The 27060-nt window shown below is 35.6% G+C and overlaps 1 protein-coding gene across 5 annotated transcripts in view; it reads right to left on the reverse strand.

The window, feature by feature from the left end:
- The window catches only part of PDE10A (phosphodiesterase 10A), a 187103-nt gene that overhangs the window by 16321 nt on the left and 143722 nt on the right, over positions 1 to 27060 (reverse strand). The window contains exons 10-20 of one of the 5 annotated variants that reach the window (XM_035538403.2): positions 27000 to 27051; positions 23781 to 23923; positions 21604 to 21696; positions 20749 to 20935; positions 19182 to 19324; positions 17174 to 17257; positions 13784 to 13934; positions 11398 to 11553; positions 7909 to 8081; positions 5231 to 5342; positions 829 to 909 (exon numbers count right to left, since the gene is read on the reverse strand). In XM_035538403.2, the coding sequence (XP_035394296.1) occupies positions 829 to 909; positions 5231 to 5342; positions 7909 to 8081; positions 11398 to 11553; positions 13784 to 13934; positions 17174 to 17257; positions 19182 to 19324; positions 20749 to 20935; positions 21604 to 21696; positions 23781 to 23923; positions 27000 to 27051 (1375 nt within the window). Of the gene's footprint in view, positions 1 to 828; positions 910 to 5230; positions 5343 to 7908; positions 8082 to 9848; positions 10418 to 11094; positions 11236 to 11397; positions 11554 to 13779; positions 13935 to 17173; positions 17258 to 19181; positions 19325 to 20748; positions 20936 to 21603; positions 21697 to 23780; positions 23924 to 26999; positions 27052 to 27060 lie in introns of those variants that run through there. The other 4 variants (XM_035538405.2, XM_035538406.2, XM_035538407.2 and 1 more) reach the window with 4 other exon arrangements.

Here is a 27060-nt window from a genome sequence, read left to right on the forward strand (position 1 = left end):
CGCTCACCTGCCCCAAATTGCACATTAAAATGTCATGATGTGTTAAATACTTGACCATATGCCAGAAAAGAGACACCTGCCTTTTCAAATCTTTGGTCAATATTCATGACCCTCTGCGTTTTCAGAATTTTTTTTGTTTTTTTTTGTCTGTTTTTTGATTGTTTTTGTTTTTGTTTTTTTGATACTTCTTCAAAATTGTACTTGATGTAAGGATAAGACCACAATTCCTAAGTATTTGTTACCTCCTTTTACAAACACTTACCATACAAGAAAGAATATATTGTATCCAAAAGCTTTTCAAGCTAGTATTTTAACTATTTACAGTTCTGCTACCACTCCACAGAGTTTTTATTAAGGGGAAAGAAGTAAGAGTGATAACAAGCTGGAAATCACTGCATTGGGAATTACAAGAATAAAAAGAGTATTAAGATATAATCAGAAGACAGACTTCATTTTTCTCATTGAAATTTCATGGCGATTTTCATGGCAGAAATATTGTATCATATCTAAATCACTCCTGAAGCCTTATCATGTTATAGGAAGTGGAGCTATCTTATACAGTAACATGTATAACATGTATAGGTATGTAATTCAGGACAGCAGCAAAAAGTTTACTATCATTTCAGTAATGTCTTTGAAAATGAGTTTTCCACTGTTAAATAAAACAATAAAAAATAATAAAAAAACATTTTGCATACAAAGCATAGAATTCAGCAGCTCACATACCCTGACATCAAATGCAATATATGGTAATATATGAAATGTTTTTTTCATACATGTTTTATTAATGCTATAAAACATGTATGATTTTACAGAGAGAGTTCATACTTGACCCTGAGGGACTTCATCTTTCTTGTCTCTGTCCATCATAGGAATAGGCTGAATACCCGTTTTCTTCATTTCATCACCCTGGAGAAAAGCAAAGAGAGAGATTAGGATTATTCCATGTTCTAATGCATATGGATCTAAAACTCCAGAATTAAAAGTAATGCAACGTACCAGTCTAAGGCAATCTCAGAAAACTGCCTAAGGAGAGTCTCATTTTATATATTCGCCTAAGCAATAATATAAATAACAGATCCTGAAAATCAATTTTTTGAGTCAATGTACACATATTGTCCTTGTTTGCAAGGGCCTATCCATAATAAAAGGCAATTGGCAGAAAGAAAGAAACAAATAACAATAGAAATGGCATAAAATACATCAGATTGGCCAGTTCTATTCATAGTTAGTCTCACCTTTGAAAACGTTATCCATGTAAAGTGCTATAATACAATGAAGAACATAATTCACCCAACCAAGGCAAAGCTGAGTAAAGCAGATGAATTTATAATGCACCCTCTTTGTCAACAATCCAGTCTTTTTGACCAGAGATGAGGAGCATATTTTTACAAAGCTGCCTGTCAAACAGCCTTCTTAAGTACACTAATTATTCTACATGCATAAGAGGAATACTGGGAAAAAGCAGTATATCCAAAAACCAGATCGATGTAACGTGTAAGAGAAAACTGTCTCCTTCACAGAGCAGCCAATACACATTTCTGAACAGTATACTGGGCCTGAACATGTTTACTTCTTACAAATCCATAAGTAACTGGCTAACTTCTGTAAAAAGTTGAAATTTTCAAATAGACTTATGCTTCAGCTGCATTGTGGAAACATCATAGATGCTTAATCTTGAGGTTATAAAGGCAACAACAGCTGCAGCAATGGTTGCTTTTAGCTGCTGCTATTTTCTGGGCTTCCAGAGTCAATGCAAGGAGGCAATGTAATCTTCAAATCACTAACCTGAGTAAGGGAGAAAGTTTAGGCAGGATATCTGCTAATATCATATTTGTCTATTTGTATACTTTACTATGAGATTTAGCTTACAGATGTTTAGCTGAAAGCTTGGTACATTCCTTGAATAAATGGTCTGTTTCTGCCACAGTTAGTGAAGGCATGTCTAGAAGACAAGTTGTTACTCCTTTCTCATATGATTTTATCATGACAAATTCCAAGCACCAATGCCCAAGTCCCTTCCAAGGGAGGATTTTGGCACCTATACTCAAAGAGAAGTTTGCAATACAAAAAAATGATTCTGGTCTAAGTAGAGCCGTTAATGACCACCTTTCTATTTTACTGCCTTGCAACTACCTGGAGCGTAGAAAAGATGAGAGCTTGTGTGAGCTTATGGATTTTTTTTCCCCTTGCATATGTGGCCTGATATCAGGTATTGATTATGGTCCTGCTGCAGTCAACCAATGAGTGATGTAATCAGGAACCCACTTCTGAAGTACTGTCTGTCTGTACTATCCTCTTGTGAACAATATTTGTCTCATCAAGTAGTTAGATGATAGACTTATTAAATCTAGTCTCTGTTAGACATTCTACTGTCAAAACTTGCAAAGAAAGTCAGCGAATTGCTGTTTAGCAACTGTAAGCATATTTGTTTTTTGTGTGCTTCCAGTAAATAACATTTAATTTATTTATTTATATATATATTTTTAAGTACTGTTATTGATTATTCGGGACTGTCTGCAGCTACCATACTCTCAGTGCTAAGACCCTCAACACTAAACCATTTAGCATCATATGATATGGGCTTTGTTTAACATAATATCAACTGTCCGGAAAACTCTAAAAGTGAGCTTTGAGGAAACTATTCAGCCTCTGGCTGATTATGCCCAAACTGAAAAAAAAAATCTCAGAATTATGTTCATCATTCTACCTTGAAAGAAAAAGGTATCACAGAATCAAAGAGTTGTTTGGATTGGAAGGAAGCTCTTGGGATCACCCAATCCACCTCACTCACCCACCCCAGAAAGGTAAGCTACAGTGAGTTGTCCAGGACTGTCCATTCAGGTTTTGAATATGATGAGACACCACAACCACTCCAGGCCACCAATGCCAGCGGTTGACTACCCTTCACAGTAAAAAAGTATTTTCTTGTGTTTAGCTGGAAAACAAGTACTAGAAATACAAGTTTTTTTTTTGTTTTGTTTTTTTAATGTGTGTGTGTTCACTGTGTGCAAACATATATGTGATACACTGCTAGACAAAGCTTGCCATAAAAATTACTGCTTTTAAACTCATTGTTATGAGCATGATCAGAAAGTTAAAGAAATTCTTAACAAACATGTTCATATCATACTTGCAGGGCAGCTATAGAAATGGAGGGCTTATAGCAAGTCACTTCAGAAAACACAACAGGATGTTTAATAACTACCTAGTGTCTCATATCTCACAAAAAAATCGCAGAAGACACAAACTTATATGATCCTATACAATTGATCACCAAATGTATTACTTTGCTCAAGTTGTACGACTGTGCTAAAGATTCATACTGAAGTGATAGCAAGGTAAATCTTAGCTGAAAACACTAGCTATATACTTGGCTTCATTCAATGAAGAAAGATCAGAGTGACTTACAACAAAATTGCTGCAAACTCTTCTGCAGTTATTATTTAACAATTACATAAAGAAGAAACATTATAAAAAGACTCTGATTAATTCATTCCACATATTAAGATTATGAACTCAAGTAGTAATTAGGAACAACATTGTGTCCTGTGTATAGAATTTACCTCCCCCATCCCCCCCCATTATGTAACAATTTCTGGAGTGAAATTCAATCTAATCTTTATATTCATATAGCCTTCCTAGAATTTTCCCTATGTTTGACTTGGTTTCCTGGTTTACAGAAGCATTTAGACCTATGGTTGATTTGTCAGCTATCCTGAATGGATCACAACATATCCAACTTCTGTTATATATCACTTAATCTCTTAAAGCGGATGAAGCAAAATAGCAAATAAAGAATTCCATTTCTGTCAAAAACGTCTAATCTACATTTGTTCCATGAAGCAGCAATATAATATAAGATGCACCTTTATTAACTTGAATAACAAAACAACTTAAAGTCTGTGCAGGCTCAGTTATGTCCATAATTCCATCTCTAATATTGCTGAGTAAGAAAAGTCAACTTGATCCTTCACTTTCCACTCAGTTCACAAGACTTGAGAAAAATTATTTTATTTTTTTAATTATTTTAAAGTCTTGTAAGCAAAACAAGTTGAGCATGTAATTAGTGAAGTACATCAACGTTATGCCTCCGTTATATTGCTCATAAAAACACTCACTTTCCAGTGCTGACATTTTAGAAAGTGAATACTGAACTACATCTTTGAGCTCAAAAAGTTTGTTTTAAACATCTTATCGTAGACTGATGTGTTCATAACTAAAAGATCTAGAAAATTTAAATAATAATAATAATAAAGAAAACAAAGACATGCCATGCACATCTTGAATTTCTTAATAAACATGCAACATGCAAAACAGAAATCTCCACATTATATGCATGCTACATCAAATCTGTGGGCCTGATTTCCATTTTACACCTATATAAAACAGAAATAAGCCCACTGAATTCTTTAGTCTTCCACACGGCACATAAGAGAAAAGGACACTATGATACACACGTACAATAACAGTCTTGAAAATACAACATATCTTCTAAAACCACACAATTCAACTGTATGCAACATGCTCAGAACTTATTCCTTATACCCCTAGTCACTTTTTCACTTTAAGAATTAAATGATTAAATCATTTCATCCTGAGCATAAGAAATGTTAGAGATTGTATCTTTATTTCTGCATATGATTACAACTCAATGTCATGTGTCAATTCTCAGTACATCTTATCTGTGGAGTAACATTCACTATATTAAAAATCAGCTCTCTCTCTTTGAGACACAGTTGTTGAGCTGGGTCACAAAGATGCAAATGCTGGGATCAGAAAAATTGAAAGGACTGTCATATTTGCTTTAGCATTTCCTGGATTCATACTGCAGCTTTATAAGTGTGTTTTAAGGCAGCTGGCCCGGAAGCTGTTTTCATATTTTGGATTTCTAGAATACAAATAGATCCTTCACAACATTGCTCTTAGTGACTCTAAGAAGAAACAGATTTTCTTGTATGTTCTGTTAGGACATAATTTCTAAATTCATCTTTAACAGAGAGAAAAATTGATGCCTGAAACTTAGGAAGCTAACTTAGCTCTTTAAATAGTTTCCAAGTAAACAACAAAACACATGCCAGCTGCAAAGAACAATCTTTAAAACGAATATGTTATGAAAACATTTAGCTGTTGAATTTTTTTTTATTTTTCTATTTTTTAAATTATTATTATTTTCCTACCCAGATATTTTCTTTTATAAAATAAAGTGAGAAAACAAAAATGCACATACCTCAGCCCAGAACTCTGCATATATATCATTGGCTGTCAGTCTGGTAACTGGCCACAGCTTTGTTACAGAACACAAATCACAAGCAGTCATCATCAGACCAATCACTCTATCTCTAGAATAAAATAACATGAAATTGTAAGTTTGGTAAAGACTTAATTACCATATCCCAAGGTTTTTATTTGCCCTTGCTCAGTTCAATCAGCAATAAAGTATAAATACTACAAATTTTCTCCCACTTTGCTTGTTTCCTCCCCACTTGTTTATGATTTACAGGTAAGGCATCACACAAATTATTTTATATACCCTGTATTACTTCATTGTTTGCAACCAGAGTTCATCTGCAGAATTATAGGAATGTACACAAGAATGCCTCTCAAAACACTCCTGTACCTCTACTTCATTTTTTGAGAATACAGTACAAGTCTATAAATAGAAAGATGGCATATCCTGTTGCTGCATTTCTTTCCATTATTTAAAGAGAAATGAACACAGATTACAAAAAGAAGAAAAAGTGGTTTTATCTCAAAGATCTTCATTTACAAGTAAGCTCTTATTTCTTCCTTTACTTCTTCTCAAAAGTATTTTTTACTTTTTCCTACTTCTGGCAACAGCCAGTGACTGGATCTTCTGTCTCAGTTTCTGTCTGAGAAATTATTCAAGAACTGCCTTAGCAAACTGTGTTGTTGATCTAAATGTAAGGTCTGCTTTAAAGAGTGAGGTCTCCACAACAGCCCTAATACTGCAATAATCAGAGTACACCTATGGTATATTAAAAGAGAAGTCATTGCTTTTTTTGGAATGAATTCTCCTCCTAACAGGACAAGACTCCCACACACAATTCCATCCTGTACACTGACGAGCCTATTCACAGAATAATTGAAGAGGATTGGTAGGATTGTAACGGTCATTACTAAAAGTAAGAGTTTTTGTGTTTTGTTTTCTAGCACTTCTCTACTACTCCTTGAATCTATTGTTTGTGTCTTATAAAGAAAACTGTCAAATTAATGAATGAATTAATGTGATTTCCATCTGATAGACACCTGCATCTTTGTTAATACCTATCCCATGAAAAAAAGCACACAACTTGCTAACTTTCATGACAATGTGATGGCAGTCATAGAAGCTGTATCAATAGACAAATTACCATTGAAATACACAAATACACAATGTAAAGAATAGATAAAAGGCAAAGTACAAATTCTGTGAGTTATAAAAGAGGATTTATCAGCCACATAAGGGCCAAATTTAACATCCTATTACATTATTTTTATTGTACAATACCAAGTAGAAGCCTTGGATTCTTTAGCCACGTTACCAACGAATGCTGTATCACAGGGCATGTGGTTTTGCACTGAAAATGGTTAAAGGGGGCAGGCAGGGTAAAAATTTTAAACATGATAAAATATTCAATCATATACTAAATAGTTGTGCAATATTCAAAATTGATAACCGCTAAGTTCAAGATTCCTCATAAGTTTCATTTTGAGGTTATCAGGACCTAATATACCTTTAAGATTTTGAGGCTTACTCAAGCCTGTTAAACTTCAATTCCATACTGTGACTTAAGCTTTTAATAAAAGCTTAAGCTTTTATTTAAGCTTAAGTATTAAACTGTGTTGAGATAATGTATTCAGAACTACCAGCAAAACCTTTTAAATTCCTCAAACAGTTAAAGAAGATCCAAATTCCAAAGTTCTTTCTGAAAAGAATCAGAATGACTCAATATACTCCTATCTCACCTCTCCATTTTTTCTCTGCCTTAGATCAAAGCCATTTTCCAGTAAAGAAGCTATCAAGGGTGTATGGTACAGAATCATAGAATCATTAAGGTTGGAAGACACCTTCAAGATCATCTGGTCCAACCATCACCCTACTACAAATGACACCCACTAAACTGTAGTGCTGAGTGAGCACTTTAATCAACCCTGTTATGAGACATATCTGCCATCCAGGGTACATTATGTTTTGCTTATGTGGACAAAAAGATTCATGTCTATATGAATATGAATATTTGTCTATTTTGAATAGTTTTAAAACTTAGAACAATCATAATTCACAAAGGTTGAGAATTGACCAGAATTCTTTCCTGTTTCTCTGTTTGACTTAGGGATTTTTTCTGGAGACAAATGTTTCATCAAAACAGAAAGTTATGTGAAATCGGTAGCTGATTTGGCTATTAAATTATGTTCTGGTGTTGTTAGCTGCTTTATAGAGAGGCAAAATGATTACAAAGGACTTGATTTTTTCCCATCCAACAGTGAAGTGGAAGTGACTTTGCTTCTAGTCAGGACTAATCTTTCAGAAAGCATGCTTACAGAAAAATAAATGTATTGACATAAGAATGAAATGAAATGATTATTGCACTTTTTTCTTTTTTTTTCCCCACTACTTAACTGCCTATGCACTAACTTCCTGGTGCAGATAAGCTATCAGTGAACTGTGTAGATGAAATCCAAAGCTAGTGACATGCAAATATAAATATATATATACATATGATTACATATTTTACACAAAGTTGGTGTTTGAAATCTCATCTGTAAGATCTCTGCCTACAGAGAATAGTTTTTTTTTTTTTTTTTTTTTTTCCTCTTACAATTTCTGGTTGTGTTCTGTGAAAAGAAAGGTTTTTCTTTCTAAGACTAGTGCCCTAGTGAACTAAATCTGGTTTGCTGCTTTACCTGTGTGCTTGGTTCTTAAGGTTTAATGCTCCCGCTTGATGCAGCTCTTCAAGCTGTTTTCTATTTCCAAAATACAGGGCAAGGTCTGTAGCAATGATGGCTTTCCGGATGATCTCAAGGACTTGCTCATATTCACTGGAGCTCAGATTGGAGAAGACATTGTGCCCTTCCAGCTATGAAAAAGTAAAAAACCAATAAAAAGCACAAGCTCTAATTCTGAGATGATTTCAGTCATTACTTCACCAGACAGGTTACAACAGTTCTACAGCCCAATGACAATTTTTGCTGCAAATTCAGATGTTGACAGCCTGAAATTCCCATTTTTTATCTTTGGTTTTTAAATGCTGTCATGAAACCTATGACTAAACCACTGATTTGCTTTGGGGACTGCTCCTTCTGAAGCCTGAAGGTATTAACAGAGAGAAATGATAGCTTTTTCTGCTGTGATTTATAAGCACTACATGTACTGCACTTCCAGACACTATTAGCTTGGGAACTTGTGATTTAATCCTGATCCAGAGTATTGCACTGCCAAGCTGGTAAACTGAATGTCTGATTCACTCTAAAGAACAATTTTTGATATTGCATAATAAGTAATACAGAAGAAGAAATATCCAATTTAAAATTCTAAAAGATTTTAGTATGACGGTGTTGCCAATGACATGTGCCTGCAATTGCTTCATTTATTGATACAATTTTCTCTTTAGAAATAAAGTTAATTTCAGTATGTTAACGTATAAAATCATTTAGGGGAAAAAAAACCTGCTTTGTTCAACCATAAATTGACTGACCGATAAACTAAAGACAATGTCTTCCACTATGGAGGCTCTGGCAACATGTCACTTTCATCCCTTTTCAGTTTCCACTATGTATGACTGCACTTTTAACTGACAATATCCATGCAGTGTGATCACTCATAAAGCTGTAACACATTTCAAGTCAACACTGTTTGCTGTCTCTAAGCTTTTGAAAGCAACTTGTCAAAAGTCTTCCTACTGTTGAAAGGAAACAGAGAAAAATAAGAAAGAATGAACCAGCCATGTCAAGGTGTGGACATTCAAAAACAGAAAATATTATTAAAATATAACAAATTCAGATGTGTTTTGACATTTAATTGGCATTTGGGCTGAAGCTCATCAAAAGTTTCCCTGACTTTCGTCAAGCATTTACATAATTTTTTCAAAATAATTCCTCTATGGTACAAATAGGCTTGGTTTCTCTCACCATCCGGAACATAAATGTCATTTCCCAACACTTTTACTTGGAGAAGTAGATTTATTGTGAATAATGAATAGAAAATACAATCCGTCTGTCTCAATGCTCCTTTGACAGCCTCCTAAGCTGCAGTACATGATGTTAAAAAAGAAGCTCAGAACATTTTAACCCATCATCAACACTTTGGAACCAGGAAATTACTGTTATTTATTTCCATGATTTGGGGTTTTGGGAACTCTGTACTCCCCAACCTTGCTGCATAACATGCTATTCACCCTACTACTTAAATTATGCTAGACTGGGAGGTATCACTTCTAGGCTTTAGAAGCTGCAATAAGACAAAGACTGCTGTGACAAGTCCTGTTCATTCTACTAGGACAAAAAAAAAAAAAAAGAAAAGATTATATTAAGTACCAATAGAAGCTGCTGGCTCTGAGCATGCCACATAGACTTTTGAGAACTACGTACAAAGTACAGCTCCTAAGATTTTATTCTTTCTCCACTGAGCTAGAGCTAGTGAACAGAATCTTCTGTAAGTATGGTATACAACAGAATTACAAGTGGACAATCAAAGCACCTATAAAGTTTCAAACAGTGAAAAGTCCTACAGGTTATTAACAAAAAATTAAAACTCATTGAGATAAATCATAAAGGGTTGGATTGGTTTTTGTTTTTCTTTTTCTTTTTTCCTTAACAGTCCTGGAAGTATACAGAAAGACTTTTTGATTCAGTTGAAAAAACAGCAAGTCCAAAAGGCTGTTCTCATCTGCCTTTGCTGCTAAATATCACCTATTGGCACCTGGATAGTCAGTGTCTGAATCCACTCTGTAGCCCTGACCACTTATCCGCCTTTCCTCACATACACTTGGCTGTGACAGTCAAGGCTAACAGGTAGCAGGGAAGCAAAAGGGTTCCCCACCTTCTTAGCAAATGGAACTTTCATCAATTGCACCATTTCTGCAGGAAAAATGCATAATGGTTATTAAAGAATGACCAAAGTCTGCTTCACATAGCCACAGAGTGACAGAGAAGCGTTACTGACTGAGGAACTTGCTCACTGTGCACGAACTCACATGAAGAATGAATACTAAAAATCTAATGCCATACCGCCACTGAAGGATTCAATTACACCCTCCCACATGGAGGAATATTCAGAGATAAAGCTTCCATTCTCTGACGAAATGTGTATGATACCTAAAACCATAATATCACAAGGTGTGCTTCTGAATACAATACAGAATATGTATGTTTTCTAAAAGGTGATTAGGTATTTAAGAAAAGAAATATCTTCCCCCTGAAAGACCAGAAAGAAAGAAAAGTTAACAAGGAATTAGTGGCACAGTAGTATGGCAAGGCTATGCATCAGGTGTGTGCACAGTAAATTAAAAACAGCTAGCACAAGTATGTCATGAACTGGCAGCTGTTTCACTGGTGAGAGTTCTCAGTCTTCTAACTGACAATGAACAAATTTTTCACTGATGAGAAAATATCTGTGTGTCAGCAACACACTTTGATTTCCCAAAATGTATTTGCATGCTTTCCTCTACTTTTCTGGTAATTAAACATACAGACAATTTACCTTGTAGTAGGAACTATCACAGAATATTACCTTACTCATTTTATTCCAATTGCTGAAGAACAAAAAAACATGTGATAACATAATGAAACAAGCTGAAACTTTTCATGCGTGCAAAATTAACATTTGCTCCCATGTAAAGAATTTATGCATACTTCATGCCACATATTTAATGTTCATGGAATTTATTACAGCAGGTTTTCAAGCTTCTCATACAGACTTTTGACAGTTCTTTAGTTTTTGTTAAAAAATTCAGGACAGTTGAAGACTTTGTTGAAGCACATTTTACTGAAAATATGTAACTAAGAAACTGAGAAACTGATGAGAAACTGATTTTTCATTTTCAAAGTTCCTGTTCCATAGGGTTGTAGAAGAAATCCTTATTGATCCAGAAACTGACAACTCAAGGGAAGACCATAAGTATAGACCTTCAAATGCACTGTATTTCTATAACATCGAGATTTTGGGAAAGCTATGTTTTGTGCTATTATTGAATGCTTGGGTTGCTAATATTGAATGCCTGGGAGCTAGGTTTGCTGTAATAAATCAAGGCAAATACTTCTTACACACTTATAGATGAGCACTACAGTCCAGAAATAAAAATAGGCATGCTTCCGAAAATCTACTCGCTAATGATGTGACTCCTATTTCCAACACCAGACTCTAGTGCACAGAAGATACAATTACAACAATCCTACCTGCAGGATGGACACAGTCTGCGAGAAGTGGTGCTGTTCCATTGTTGATGTGGAATAGAGAGCAGCTAGAGGGTGATCAAATTTCTGAAGATAGCTGTTGCTGTAACCTCTGTGATCCAGGTCATGACATAGGCATGCAACTAAAAGACCTTTTCGCTATTAAAAAGTGAGTGTGTGTGAGAGAGAGAGAGAGAGAGAGAGAGAGAAACAAGAAAAGTAAGATGTATTTCCTGCCCCTAGATGTCACTCTCTTCCCAAAATACTGTAAGTGTTGCACTAGAATTACACTGTCTTCAAAAAGTACACAGAGTCCTTTGTGCTATATATCAGATCTAGCAGACATAAGCTTTTCTGTCTTGCCCCATAAGTTTAATTCTCCTGTTGCATCCTTTACAACCTGCATTTTTTCCAGTCTTACAGCCTTCATCAGTCTGTCTCCTTGTCCCAGATAGTTCTCTTTGTCTAGCTCATCCCAGTCCACACTTCTCGGGACGTCATTCTTATCTGTTGTTCTGAAATACAGTGCCTAATTCCAGTGCTTTTCACCATGAACCCATCTTCCCTGCTTGGATCCCAACTCTTTGACCACTCTTACCTGTTGGATCTGTTTGTCTCTAGATCACAGTCCCTTTTACAATGCTCTCCCCATCTCTAAGTATATCTAGATTCTGCTAGATAGATTCAATAGTGCTCTGCTAGATAGATTCAATACTGCTCTCCCCATCTCGAAGTCTATCTAGATTCACGGCACCATCCCTCACCTGAGACAAGCCCATCCTAGTTTCCCAAATTTTCCTTTAGTAGCTTCCTGTATTCTTGCTGTATATTTCTCCAGTCTCAAGAGAGGAGACTGCCAAAAGGAGCTGAAACATAGACAGGGGTAAGGCATTTGAATAGGTGGAGGCTGGCTGGAGCTTGGCAGTCTCTTGGCTAAGAGACTGTTTCCATGTCTCTTAACAGCTGCCTCTTTTTCTCTCCCAGTCCCTCTCACTCAATTCTCAAGAATCATAGAATCATTTAGACTGGAAATGACCCCTCAAGATCATCAAGTACAACCATCAACCTAACACTACCAAGTCCACCACTATTCTATGTCCCTAAGCGCCACATCCATATGGCTCTTCTGTACTTCCAAGAATGGGAACTCTACCCAGGGCAGCCTGTTCCAATGCCTAACCACCCTTTCTGCAAAAGATGGGGTTTGCTACTTGGTTAGCACTGAAAGTTATAAGACCTTTAAATATTCCCTGAGGGTGCAAATCCACAGGTTTTTTTTTTTGTTTGTTTTGTTTTGTTTTGTTAAAGAAACATTGATTTTTTCAAACTTGGACAACTTTGCCACTTGCATGGTAAATGCCACTTTCCTATTTCAGTGCCAATTTTCAAGTCGCTGCTTGAAAGCAGAATAAACTAGACATTTTCAAATGAAAGACCACCAAATCTTATTTTACTCTTATACACTGCATAAGAACCTGGTTTCTCTTAACATGCTTGTCAAAAAGAATCAAACAATTATGGCTGAAATTTCCCCAAATGAATCAGCCAGACGAAGCCAGGAAACTTGGAAAATTACAGCTCAAATGGCTAGTATTTGGCAACGTTATTAGCAACTGAAAACAGGTTCTCCTAGTTGGAAGTTTCAGGTAGCATTGATAAGATAGCACTCCCAGTGTACCTACAGTAATTCAGAAGAAAAACATGTGGCAGCTCTTCACAGTGTATGTTATATAGAATTTAACCATTCTAAGCATTCCATTTTATTACCAAAACTTTCACAGTGATCTACTGAAAGTATATTTTTTCTAATTTTTCTAAGTCCTTGCAGTTATCTTAGAAATAGATACACACATGCTAAGGAAAACTGTTGTATAATAAAAGTTGACCGGTCAATAAACATATTTGGACAACCATTTTCTTTCTGTCCTTTCTACTGCTCTGCTTTACTAACATATGTCAACCAGCTCTGCAACAACAAGCCTTTCTCCATTGTCCTCCTACTCAGGATCTCCCAGATCTTGCAGGGTCCGAGATTCAGGGTGTCTCCTTCACCTCAGCACAGATTTGACGTTTAATTGAGTAATTAAAATACAGATTGTGGTTGTGAATGGGCAGGAAGAACCTTAAAATGTGGACACAGACTTATAGGAAATCTGCTAACACTTCTTCAATGTTATGAAAAAATATGAAGGAAACAATGGAGTTAAGAGTCTGAAGAATTCTCCTTTCTCAAACTCCCTACTCATACCCATTCCAGTACAGGGACCATGAGATCCTTTATATACACTCTGCCCAAGCTGACAGGAAAACTCCAGAATAAAGAAAGTACTTATAAGATGGTTGGTACCTCTAATGAAGGCTAGTAACTGATACAAATCATCTCACCTACCTCCAGGTCAGTGAAAAGCCCCTGGTTGTTCTGAAGTATGGCATACATGCAATGCGCAACTGTAACTGCATGCTTCCAGTTGTGGTAGGGCACACGGCGATAGTTCTTCTTTACAGACATAGTAAATCGGCATAGCTTTTCAAGTTCAAAGCTAGAAAATAATGAGTTTGGTGAGAAATAAAAATGGAAAAAAATAACCAACAGAGGAGTGAGTATGACTCATTGCTTGAGTCATTCAAGTTTTGGCAAGGACAAAAGTGTGTGAATACTTGACAATATTCATAGTTTAATTTGTAAATTTCTGGAATGTAAACCAAACTACCCAGCTCACACAACACAATTACATAACCTTATCTGCTTCCAAAAGCTTAAAGTACTGTTTCTTTAAATTGTTATCTATTCAACCTGTAAAATAGTGAAAACCTGTATCTAATTGACAATTTGAAAACATAATTTTATCAAAACATAAAACTGAGGGGGGGGGGTATGCAAACAACATTGAAGAAATAATCCTGTTTAAACTGAAATCTCAGTTAAACACCAAATACAAAAATTGTTTTGATTCAAAAATATTGAGATGCTCCATAATGACATCGTGAAAAACATACCTATATATATATAAATATATATATAATATATATCACTTTTTCAAGATGTATAGAATTTTTTATTTTTATTTTTGATTTTGGCCAAATGACCAGATATTCACATTTCAGTGTTTCTGCATTTTTCATCAAAATAATTCATTGTTAAGTAATTGCTTTTACAGGATTTTTAAAATTTTTATTTTATTTTTTTTTAATCTTCTTGATATTATTATTATATGCAAGCAAAGTGAATCTATTTTCAAAAGTATTTTCACTAAGGTAATATTAAAAATTAGTTAGAAAGTAATTGTTATGTTTGGCTTATGTGCTCATTAAGAATACTTCTGAGACACTTTGTATCCTCCAGTATTAGAGCTCTGCACAACCTTTGAAATGAAAGAAATCTTTTTGTTTGCAGATGGGAAATTCAGGCATGGATTAGGCATCAGGTAAAATTTTTCTAAAGTAATTAGAAGGTTGCCAGGGTGAAAAAGGACTACTATGCCCAGAAGTGAACAGAAGCTACCAGAGTCCCAATTTACTAACTTTCTCCCTCATGAAAAGATCAGTTTCCTTTATTCTCTCTTTCCCCCCCACCCCGTTAACGTGGTTTGACTTTTTCCATGTCTTTATCATTTCTTGCATGGCTCATGGAAGCTTTAATGGAAGCAGGAATGTCCTAGCTGCAAGTACTTGTTTTGGAGGGTTGAGAAGATCTGTACTTTCAGAAATTAAATATAAGTCTGTCAGTCCTCCTTTTCAAATATTTTTCTCACTTTTATTTCTTTAACTTTGTATGTGAGACTTGAGACACTTGAAAAATGTAAAGTGGGTATCAATTCTTTCCCATTAATTCTTACACCTGGGCAGAGAGAATGAGGAAAAAAAAAAATAGTAGAAAATTTGAACCCAAATCCTGAAGCCGCAGCCATTCTTTCAGGAATGGAAACAACCTAATTACGCTCAGAAGTAGAGAACTGCATTTAAAACAATCATCCAATTCACAATATGGAAGAGGAGAAGAGAAAGACCCTCATATTTGACTATATTCAGGCTTTGAGGGCATGGAGATTCATCTAGTTATTAAGATGAAGCAGACACCAACAAACGTTTCCCAAATGTTTGTTCCTCCATTTTGCCAGGAGACACTTCCCCTTTCAATTACTCATCTGTGGATTTTTCCACAATTCAGAGCAGTTCCTTTCACCAACGGAAGGATACTTAGCCAAGACACTGCTGATCGTGGTAATGGATGCTGAGAGAAAGGACAATAAATGAAATGACATTTCATTCCCAAATCACTCATTTCCATACTTAATGCACAATGATTATAGAATCAAAGAATGGTGTGGGTTGGCAGCAACCTTAGAGATCACTTAATTTCAACTCGCCTGCCACAGGCAGGGACACCTCCCACCAGACCAGGTTGCTCAAAGCCCCATCCAACCTGACCTTGAACACTTCCAGTGACGGGACATCCACAGCTTCTCTAAGCAACCTGTTCCAGTGCCTCAGCACCCTCTGGTGAAGAGTTTCTTCCTAATATCCGATCTAAATCTTCCCCTCTTTTAGTTTAAAACCATTCCATCTTGTCCTATCACTACACTCCCTGACAAAGAGTCCATCCCCAGCTTTTCTGTAGCCCCCTTTAGGTACTGGCAGGCCACTATAAGGTCTCCCAGAGCCTTCTCTTCTCCAGGCTGAACAACCCCAACTCTCTCAGCCTGTCTTCAGAGGAAAAGTGCTCTAGCCTTTTAAGCATCCTCCTGGCTCTCCTCTGGACTTGTTCTAATACATCCATGCCCTTCCTCTGCTGGGGGCCCCAGAACTGAACATAGTGCTCTAGGTGGGGTCTCAGGAGAGCAGAATAGAGAGGGAGAATCCCATCCCTTGACCTGTTGTCCCGGCTTCTTTTGATGCTGATAACAAATTTATTTTGCAAAATAAGGTCCAACCTGGAATTATTTTAACTGTTTATTATATTAATTTCAACAGCTATATATTTGAAAAATAGTAGTTATGGACCATCTCTCTTTTTTGTGTGTAAAAAAGAAGAAAAAAAAATAATGCCTCCAATATCTTCACGACCTTCTGACTGAGAAGCAATTTCAACTCAGAACCAAACTATACTTCTATATATTGTATTGGAAGAACAACTTGAAGAACAACTTGTTTGGACAATATCATGAGTTCTTTCATATCCTATGAGGAGACACCTATGAGGCTGAGGGCACCTGGGTTGTCCAGTCTGGAGAAAAGGAGGCTGAAAGTCAAACTTGTTGCTCTATGCAGCTTCCTGAGGAGGTGAAGTGCAGAGAGGTGCCAGTCTCTGCTCCCTGGTCACTGGTCACAGGATGTGCAGGAACAGCACAAAGCTTCACCAGGAGAGGTTTAGACTGGACCTGTGGAAAAATTTCTACACTGGACAAACACTGGAAGAGGCTTCCTACTGAGGTAGTTGATGCCCCATTAGTGTTCAAGAGATGTTTGGACAATGCCTTAATCATACTTTAACTTTTGATTAGCCCTGAAGTGGTCAGGCAGTTGGACTTGATCATCTTTGTAGGCCCCTTCCAACCAAACTATTCTAATCTAATCTGTCTGTTCCTAAATTTTATGAATTGGAGACCAAGAAGCTAGGACAAGAAACTCAGCCTGCTTTTGACAGCCCTGTACAGACCAGGCATAGTAAAGAAACTCCAGAGAAAATATGACTGTGCATTAGGAAATAATGACCTTAATATTTCCTAATAAACAAATGCATAAACAATGGAATTAAACCAATAAATAATGTAGTTCATACCAGGCTGTCCCACAGGACTGGTGAACCATGTAGACAAAAATGGCAGGCCAGACATCCTCATAGGGGCTGATGTCAAAGTGGTATCTAAGAAGAGAGTTTCATCTTGGTAAGAAAAAACACCCTTTCTTACTTAAGAAAGTGAAAATGACTAGATAATGTATATCTGACAGCATGCACTTGTTTCTGAAAATACACAGAAAACTGACTTTACAGGGTATACCTTCCTCCAATGTAGATTAATATTTTTCTAGTAAGGTCAAGGGAACTATGCTGGTTAGCCTTTGTCTTTGTTTAATTAATAGAAACATAAACCTTTATTTAAGAATCCATTGTTTAATAATGTACAAAAATCTGTGTTCACTCCTAAAATTTAGTTTTCTCCCGAGAATTGTAAGGATAGTGTGTCTAATAATACCTTTACCATCTTTTTTCCCAAAAATTTCTGTCAAGAATTTGGTGAGACTTGCTTTAATTTTGATACAGCAAAAGTCACCTTTTAGTGGCTAATAGAAATTAAGCACAAACTTCAAAAATCAAACATTTTTTTACGACTGCATTTTTTATGTTTCATTAGCTAAGGACTTCCCCTCTCTCAGTATCAACACGTAAGCCTAATGCTAGGTACTTGCTCAGCAGAACTGTTTGTCCTTCGATTATTAATTAACCCCTTTCCCTGCACCTGTTGTGCTGTAAGTCTTCTATTTACTTTCCATTGAACCCAGCTAAACACTTGCTCGTGTATGTGACATGCTGAACAGCACAGCAGGTGCAAGAGAGCTGAAGGTAGCTGAATTGCTTGAAAAATGGTTAAATGTATTCAGAGTTCTCGAACTAAAGGATGTTAATATAATTTAGAATGAAACCTGTCATCTTTACAAGTAAAAGTCATTTTGGTGAGGAGGTGGGTTATATAATATCATCTAACAAAGCATAAGGAATTGTGTTGCAAAGAATAAGCTTCTGTTAGGGTGTAATCCTGCAAGCTGCTAATACTCTGGCTTTCAAGCAAATCACTTCAGCATGTAATGAACTTTAACCGAAAGAAGTCTCTGTTAAGCATATGCTTGTATGCTTTGCTCAGTCATGGCTGCAGTGCATAACACTTGACAGGAGCGAGCTCTAGAGATCAGGTTAATGAAAACAGTTTAGATTTTGTGACTCAAAACTGTGGAGTTTTGATGTTAGGCACCTGGTCACTACTGCAGAATTTATTGTCCTGGGCCAGAAACAGTGACTTAAAAACTGAGATGAGTCCCAGTGTCAGTACTGAGTGGGGAATACCAATCAAACAGATAAAGGCACATCTTCAGCGCATGGAAGACCCATGAGATCTGACAGCAACTGAATTATTTCAGAGAAAGTCTTAGACTATTCAGATATTGCAAACTAAGGAATGGAAAGTCCTCCAAATTTTGGGCTGTAACTTTAACCCCTAGCACATGGGACTCATAACGCTGAATTATCTTCAGAGGTTGAGTTTTGTATCCATTTTTCCCTCCTTTGATAAACACAGTCAGAGGCAAAAAACACAAAGGCAAAAAAAAAAAAAAAAAAAAAAAACGAAACACAGGGAGGAGCTGAATCTTTTATCTAAAACATAAAAATGGGGATGATGTCTTGCATTTGGTCTTAACTACTCATGTTACAACTCAGCCTCCTTTCTGGCTCTGAGCTGGTGGTGACTTAGGAGTACTGGAAAGTGAATTCAGCTCTACAGTCCTTAGATATAAATTAATGCTTACTGCAACTACTGTAGATATGCATGCCTGTGGAAAATGCTACCAATCTACGTAGGTATTATTTTACACCTTTGATATATACAGTTTGTTCATAGGTCATAAAGTTTAACTAGGTATAAGGTTGCCAGAGATAAATACCTATGACATTGGGATAGTTCTATAACGAAACTGCTTCCTACAAAACCGTCAGCTATACCGAGGGAAAAACAATAATATTTTTCACAAACAGATACCAGTTGCAACTGTTGCTATATTGAAAATACACTTACAGTTCAATTTCTTTATAAATATGTGGAGGCAGTGTACAGTGCATTAGGTTTTGCCACTCTTCTGCTGTACAAACACTGTGGTAGGATAGTTTCTCCATTGTTACACGGTAAATACACTCTGAATGGCGAATTCTGTGGTACATCTAAAAAAGGGAAGTCATTCATTAATGTGACATTTTAATCAAGGTAAAACACCATTTATTTCCTGTATCCAAGCACTTATTCTTAAACTACACATTTGCAAAAAAAAAATGTTAATGATTTTGGCTGCCCAACACATCAGAAAAGATAATAGAAAATTTGGAACTTCTGAAAAAAACGGGCCTTCAATCACATCATTCAGCACCTACTCTCCCCCAGGTACACATCTAAGGCTTGTCTGACTTTTCACTGTGTCTAAACTCTCCCAAGAAAAAGAATTAAAGTTCAGAAATTAAAAATAGATCTTACATTATGGTGACAGAAATAAAACTGATGGTGGGGCACAATTCATATTTTGTGTCACTACATAAATTCAACTATTAATTGGTACAAATAACTGCTACTTATGTACAGTAAAAAGTACAAGAGATGTTTTTCATACCTACATTACCATGCAGTAACAGTGAAATATTAATACAGTTAATTACTGAGAGGTTCAAACAGCTATTTTGGACATGGTATGTTTTGTAAACAAGTGAGGACAGAACAAAAGTAAAGATAATCCTTTGGAGCAGCGTGCCCTGAATAATAAGGTTCACCATTTAAAATGAGTAAATTCACACACAACAGACTGACTGTATAGTCCCAAGTTTCATTTATATGCAGGCCTCTTTACTTGTCTTGAATCGTGTGGAACAAGTTTAAATAAGTGCAGATAAAATTTACTGCTTCAGAATACTGACAGTATGATGTAAAACAGCTTAATGTAAATCACCAGGTTTAACTGACATGGTATCTTACCTCCCATGAATATGACACATTTCTTCTGCATTGCATTTTTATTGCATTTTTTGTACTTACATAGTAATTTTTGTACTTACATAGAGCATTAAATTGTTTGCATTTTCTACATGAATAGTAATTTTTGAGAAAATAAAGAGTTTATACACAAAAATAGTTATCCACCCTTGGAAGCATGGGTAATTATGACTATAGCACAGTATATAAATGTATAAATATTTTTAATATTAAGCATATGGAATGGAGAGAATACATATAATCTCCATCCCCCGATAAATTTGTAAAACGTGATCTGAATTTATAAAATTAAATAAGAATAATATTTTCTAATGGAAAAGACTAGACAGTTATCATTCACATTTCAGTTTGTTCTCTCAATTTAGCTACATGAAATGGATGCATCCAGAGCACAATTATTTCAGAAAGCATCAAACAAATCCCTACTGTTCTATTAAAACACAACTATTCAGTAAAGAATTCAGTGATTCTTCAATGATTCTGTTTCCTTATTAATTCAATGGAACAGATTTATAGATTTTAGTAATCTGGATAATCAAACAGTAGATTAAGTAAGATTCTAAATCTTCATATTATAACAGCTTACAAAACTGTAGATAAAACTTACATTAGCACAGTGTAAGGCTAAAGCACAAAAGACTGCAAACATTTTAAAGTTGTTCTCATCAGTTTTAGAGAAGGCACTTCCACTTATTTTGTTCACCATCTGCACAACGCCTATTACACTTCCTCGGCTCACAATAGGCATGCACAGGATATTTCTGGTTGTGTAGCCTGTATAGAGGTCTACTTCTCTGGAGAGCCAGACAAGAGAAAGAAAAAGAAAGCGAGAGAGAGAGAGAGAGATAATATCATTAATTAGTATCTATTCCTTGTTCCCTAGAAATGTTGGCGTACAATACAGCAAATAGTTTTAAGGTAGATGTAATTAGTACCTGCAAGAAGTTCACCTCTAAAGTTCTCACATAGTTTCATCTACAGTGTCAGATTTAGAAAGAACTTTTAAATTCTTTAATCTCCATTTGCAAGACAGAGAATAAGCGTTTCCTCAAATGTGTAGACAGAGCATTCAAAAAATCGAATATGTTTAAATACTTATCCATGACTTTGTTAGGAAAAATATATAAATATACTTATTTATTTTTTCTCCCCTCAAACCATTCAGATTCCAGGAAGACTAATAGAGAAAATCAGCAACGGTTTACCTAACTGGCAGAATTCCAAAACAGGAAATCAACAAAATTTTTCTCCTGATATTTATGTTAGATAAAACTAATACATTTTTATTTTAATATCTTCAAAATACCTCCAATGGCAAAAACATTTAAAGGGATATCCATAGGCTTACTTCTAATCAGAGTATCACAGCTCCATGAATGCATCCTAATATGAAACTTAAGTAGGAAATTTAAGTACAAAGTTTACTGAGCTATCTGTTTTACCCTTATGAATAACATGCTACCTGTTAAAGCGTGGATCTGCATAGGCATCAGGGATGTTAAGGACTTCCCCCGTTCTTGCCACTTGACCAGCTATTCCTTTTTCTATAGAAAATCTGCAGAAAATAAAAATATGTGTTAGCCACAATATGAACTATTTGGAAAAACATTTTCCACTGGAGTCTGTCTTGAGCACGGTAATGGATATTTGTTCCCAATCAGCGTCATTTTGATGCTTTTAGGAGAAAAATCTTACAAGACAACAACTAGGAGTAAATGATAAAATAAAAGGCACGTATTTAAACAGATACTTTCTAAAAACATTTTATATAACTATATAGTTGAAAACAAATGATGCCATAGTATGACATTTTAGTGACAAAAAATTCAATGTCTTCAATAATGCGGGAGGTTATATCTAAAAACATGACTTTTGTACAAAACCTTTGACTTGTGTTTACCTTTACAAGCTGTCAATTTTATCATTGCTTTTACATATTCATTGTTTCCTTGGACACATCATATGCAATAGGGAACTTGGTTATTTAAAGGGCAGGTGGATTTCATAAAAATAAAGTTTGGAAGAAGACCAGTGGAAATGTCAAAGCTAACCATCATATGCATTTGCTATGTACACTTCAGAATAACTATCATGTTTCATCTCATGACGTTCAAACAATACCATGATACTAACTGTACCACCTCCTAATTACCAACAGAAAATTAAACACAGCAAATATATTCCAGAGTTGAATCAGAAAATCTACAAGTCTGTATTGCTAAGAAATATTTTTCAGTTCCTCGACATAGAACAGTTATGATATACAAGCACAAAAGATTTTGTGGGGAAAAAAAAAAAAAGTCACATGGAACTCTTTCAAATCTAAGCATACCTCCTGCCCCTGCTGAAGTTGGTGACAAAGCTGACAGGATTTCACCCTGTACACCTGGATTAGTTTCTCCTGCTATTCCTTATGATATGAACATTACAGCAACTCAGACGCTTTCCTGATGAGTGACTCAATGTCACTTTCTTACAGATAATTAAGTTATACTTTTCTCTCAGTATACATCACCCTTGAAATGGCTCATACTCTTGTGCTCAGTCAACGTTTCAATAATTTTCATGCAGAAAAGACAAAGATATAAGCAAGAAAAGCAATTATCGAGAAGGAGTATGAAAGTGTATGTTAAAACAGGCCACCTTCCTACTGTACACTGCCTCATTGCTTGTCAGTATGCAAATTGCACTAATTTTTGACTCCTTCCATTTGCACTAATACAATGTAATAAGTGGGAGTAAGTTTGTCTAGAGGAGTCCAAGTGAAGACATGAATCACATCTCACTTTGGCCCAGAACTTCAAAAGTAAAAGGAGGAATTGAAAAGAATTCTGAGAAATTCACTGCTGCTTGAGTATTTTAATAAAATTTAAATGCAGTATATTGTCGTACATTTTTAAGAAGCTGCAGGTTTCAAACCTGTATATCTATTATTTGTCATTTTTGAAAAGCGAAAAATGTTTTAATTACTTTTGTATTTTCACCTCTTTCATTGAAAATGTTCATATGTGTACAAACTATACACTTGTGGCATGAACCAGAAATACACATCAATTTCACCATTCCGAGCACACTTCAGAATCACAGCTCTTTGAAAGTTTTAAAATACTCTAAATTCACATGGGAAAAATTTAAACTAAAGTACTGGACCTAAAATCTTCAAAACCAATTATCAGTTCATACTAGATTCTACATATGCCTAATCCATCTGTACGAAGTACAAATTGTGTTTCCTTGCTTTGGATGTGCTTGAATAGCACTAATTTCAATTCCTCTTGGGAACCCTCTTGGGAAAAAATTGTCCCACACTGGCAGAACTATGGATTAGGTGCACCTTTACCTGCACCTTTACCTACCTCAGAACACCTCTGTTTTTTTCCCAACATGATTTCCAAAAGGACCGCCTCCGGAAGACGGCATTTCCAGGAGTGACGTTATAGCTTCAGAGACGTTGTTTCGATGGCACTGCAATGTCATTCCCAGAAGTACTACCTTCTGGAGGCGGGTCCTGGTGGGAATGATATCACAGTATGACAAGTATTGTCAGGGTACCTGCAGATAGGCACAGAGACTGGGTAATAAAATGCCTGCACATCTGTAGTTATAATGAAACGGCATTCTTCTGCTAGCTACTCTTACCTTATTTCTTTGGTCTTCTTAAAAACTGGTTTCCCATCATTTTCTTCTCCAATATCAAAAAGGTCTGAATACAGTTCCTTGTTTTTGTGGTCAACCTGGAAGAGTGCACATCTATCTGCATTCACCAGGTTTTTTGCATATATCTACAGACAAAAACAAAACTAGAGTTAACGGTCATGGGTTAGATTATCTTCAGTCATTTATCTGATAAAAACATAAATCCTTAGAAGTTTGAAAAACTTATCCAATGTGAAAACCTGTTTGAAGCAGCATCCACCTTCACAGCAATATTTTAGGATACAATTCATAAGGAAAGTGTGATATGTTTTTTCAAAACTTTCTGTAAATTAATGTGATCTTTCTGAGAAATGCAGACCTATCTTTAGAGGCTTGAATGTTTGCTAAAAGAGAAAAGGCTTTCCTATTTAACTTTATTTCAAGTACAAGGAATGCTTTTCATAATGGTACCTTTCCCCCTATTTTTAGAAATTATTCATCTTCATGTGATTTTAAATAGACAGTATATAGCAAGACTTAAGAACATTTTTTTTGGCCTTTTTTCTGTGTCTTCAGTGCAAATACACTGGTATTGAACATCCAGTGAAGAAAGACATAACAGAGAGTTTAGTGTTTGTTTCTAAAAAACAAAACAAAACAAAAAACTAAATGTGCCTGTGACACTCAAAAATAAACAGAGGAAAATTAGAAGTGTCATGATGGATTGCCACATGCAATGTGGCAATAGGAAATAGCTGCAATCTCCTGATACTAGGGACAGTTCTTGGACAAAAATTCAAAAATTGAGAGCTAGTAAGTTCTTCATGAACTAAATAAAGGCCCCAAGATACCACCCATAGTAAAGTACCACAGCGTAATAAAATACCTTCATGGCCTTTATCATACTTTGAGCTAGCTACTTTCATCTCAGCAAAACTAATCGCCAGTCAGCACAGAACTTTGTCCCAGGAACACAGCAGAATTTCACTGAAAGGTTTCTCAGACTTAGGATGGACTTTCTGAGAACACTAGGAAAGACTGTTGATTATGTCACATGAGTATCACTGTGTTAAGATGCCATAGACTCAGGTTCAAGAATGTGCTCTATCCTATTCAGGTACAGCTCCTGCTTTTCTTACCTGCTCAGAAAGTATAGTAACTGCATAGTATAGAAAGGTCTAAGGAGGCACTCTCTCGCTCTCTCTTAATTGTATATATTCAGTCAAAGAAAGAGACTGATTATGATTACACCTTGGTGCGTAGGACATGCAGATAGGACAGCTGAGACTTCTCAGGCCTTTTGTATGAATGAATAAACTCACTTTTTTTCCCTCTCCCACTCTCATCTTTCAAACAACAACAACAACAAAAAAACCCACCCAACCTAAAACATTTCATTTCGTGTTAATGGAAGTAGACAAATGTTAGACCTTGTGAGATGATAAATCACTGGCAGTGAAGCTTTACTCCACTGTTGTATGAGCTATGTAACATGCAGTGCACAGAAACCATCTAGACCAACTTTACAAAAGCTGGAGAGCTCTCCAATATTGAAAGAATCTGTGGCTAGAAAGATCCTGCTGCTTTCTATCCCTTCTGGTCCATCAGAGCAGGGTAAAACAGGGAGAGTGCAAACTAAGATGTAACTTTTGTGAAATATCAAAGTAGTGAGGTGAAACTGACTGTCACTCTTCTCTCCCTCTGAGACACAGAATATGCCACATAATGATACAATCACACTCCCATAAAATGGCAATAAGTGTGCAAATGTAATTCAATTAATTGGCCCAAGAAACAGCTAACCACTACAGATTAAAAAGGAAGCTGAGTATGAAGCATCTAATGCAGGCTAAAATGCAGAACCAGGATACAGCCAAGTGTTTGAAAAGATGAGGAAAGAGTAAGCATATTTTACTGCCAATTGTGTTTTCCATCAGAACTCTCTTCATAGCGAAGAACAAGGAAGAATATGAATATTTGTCCTCAATGCTGTATGTTATATTACACCAGTTCTTAAATGTTAAGCAATTCTTAAGCAGTTCTAATTGTTAAAATATAAATAAAGTAAAATAAATATAAGTTAAGCATATATAAGCCTTATAACTAAATATAAGTTAAGCAGTTCTTAAATGTTAAGCAATTATTAAGCAGTTCATTTAAACTGGAAAGTCAGTGTTCAGAAATGTATCCTATGTGCAAAAGTCTTGACGATGCACTAACTAGAATAAGCCAAAAACTGCAAAATATTTTCTATAACTAATTCAAGTTTCTAAGTAAAACCACTTTTATATTGTTCGCATTCTTTGTTTCTTGTCTTTGAATATTGTAGCTAAGAATATCACTTTGAAGATTAGGGCATATGTTGGAATACTCTTGGAGAGTACATTTGAATATGCAGATTGAACTAATAGTATCAGAGATCTGATTAAGATTTACGTTTAGGGAAAAGAACTGAAGTATTAAATTAATGTGCCTAAAGCTAAAAAGTGTAATTCATTTCTTAAACATTGAAAATGTGCTACAATCAACCAGTCCACCAGATATTTGTAGACACTGTTCAGGAAATAATTCCAAATTTGAAAATGATTCAAAAAATTATAATCTGTTTCTAGACCGTACTTCATGAAATTCATTGATTAAACATACTCTGTTATCTATTTCATTGGATTTGGCTTTCGTTTTTTTTTTTTTTTTTTTTTTTTAAATATTGACAGACTCTTTTGTTATGGGTGTAAATACTTCTGCAAAGCAAAGGGGATGTAATGTCTTGCACATCTCATTCAGCGGCTGGAACAAATATGCTAGAAGTAACGATTGACCTCTAGTCCTTCCTACAGACAACAACTTCCTGAGGAATATTTTGCAGCACGTTGAAAATTTGAATTTAGGAAAAAGGAACAACAGGCTGAAATAAAAAGAAAAACAGAAACCTTTTTGTTACAATTTTCAAACCTTCAACACACAGTAGTAATGATACAGTTCAGGGACAGTATTGTGTCATTACTTAGGAAAGCTGTGAAATGAAGTTATTGCAACAATCAAAATCGAGCTGACACCTTACTTTCCTCTTCCATATAGAGATGTTAATTCTGTTTGTATTATGTGTCCATCACAAACAGCTCAGACATTTCGATGATGTGTAATGTCTTACTTTAAGGAAAGGAGAATGGAGGACTTTAATAACCAAGATTAAACAAATTAGAAGTGAAAAAAACAACTTACCATTATATGTTCAAGTAGAGAATCTATTGCAACTATATTATCAAAATATGTTCTGTAGAGA

The sequence above is a fragment of the Cygnus atratus genome, chromosome 3 (assembly GCF_013377495.2).
Source record: "Cygnus atratus isolate AKBS03 ecotype Queensland, Australia chromosome 3, CAtr_DNAZoo_HiC_assembly, whole genome shotgun sequence".
Lineage (NCBI taxonomy): Eukaryota > Metazoa > Chordata > Aves > Anseriformes > Anatidae > Cygnus > Cygnus atratus.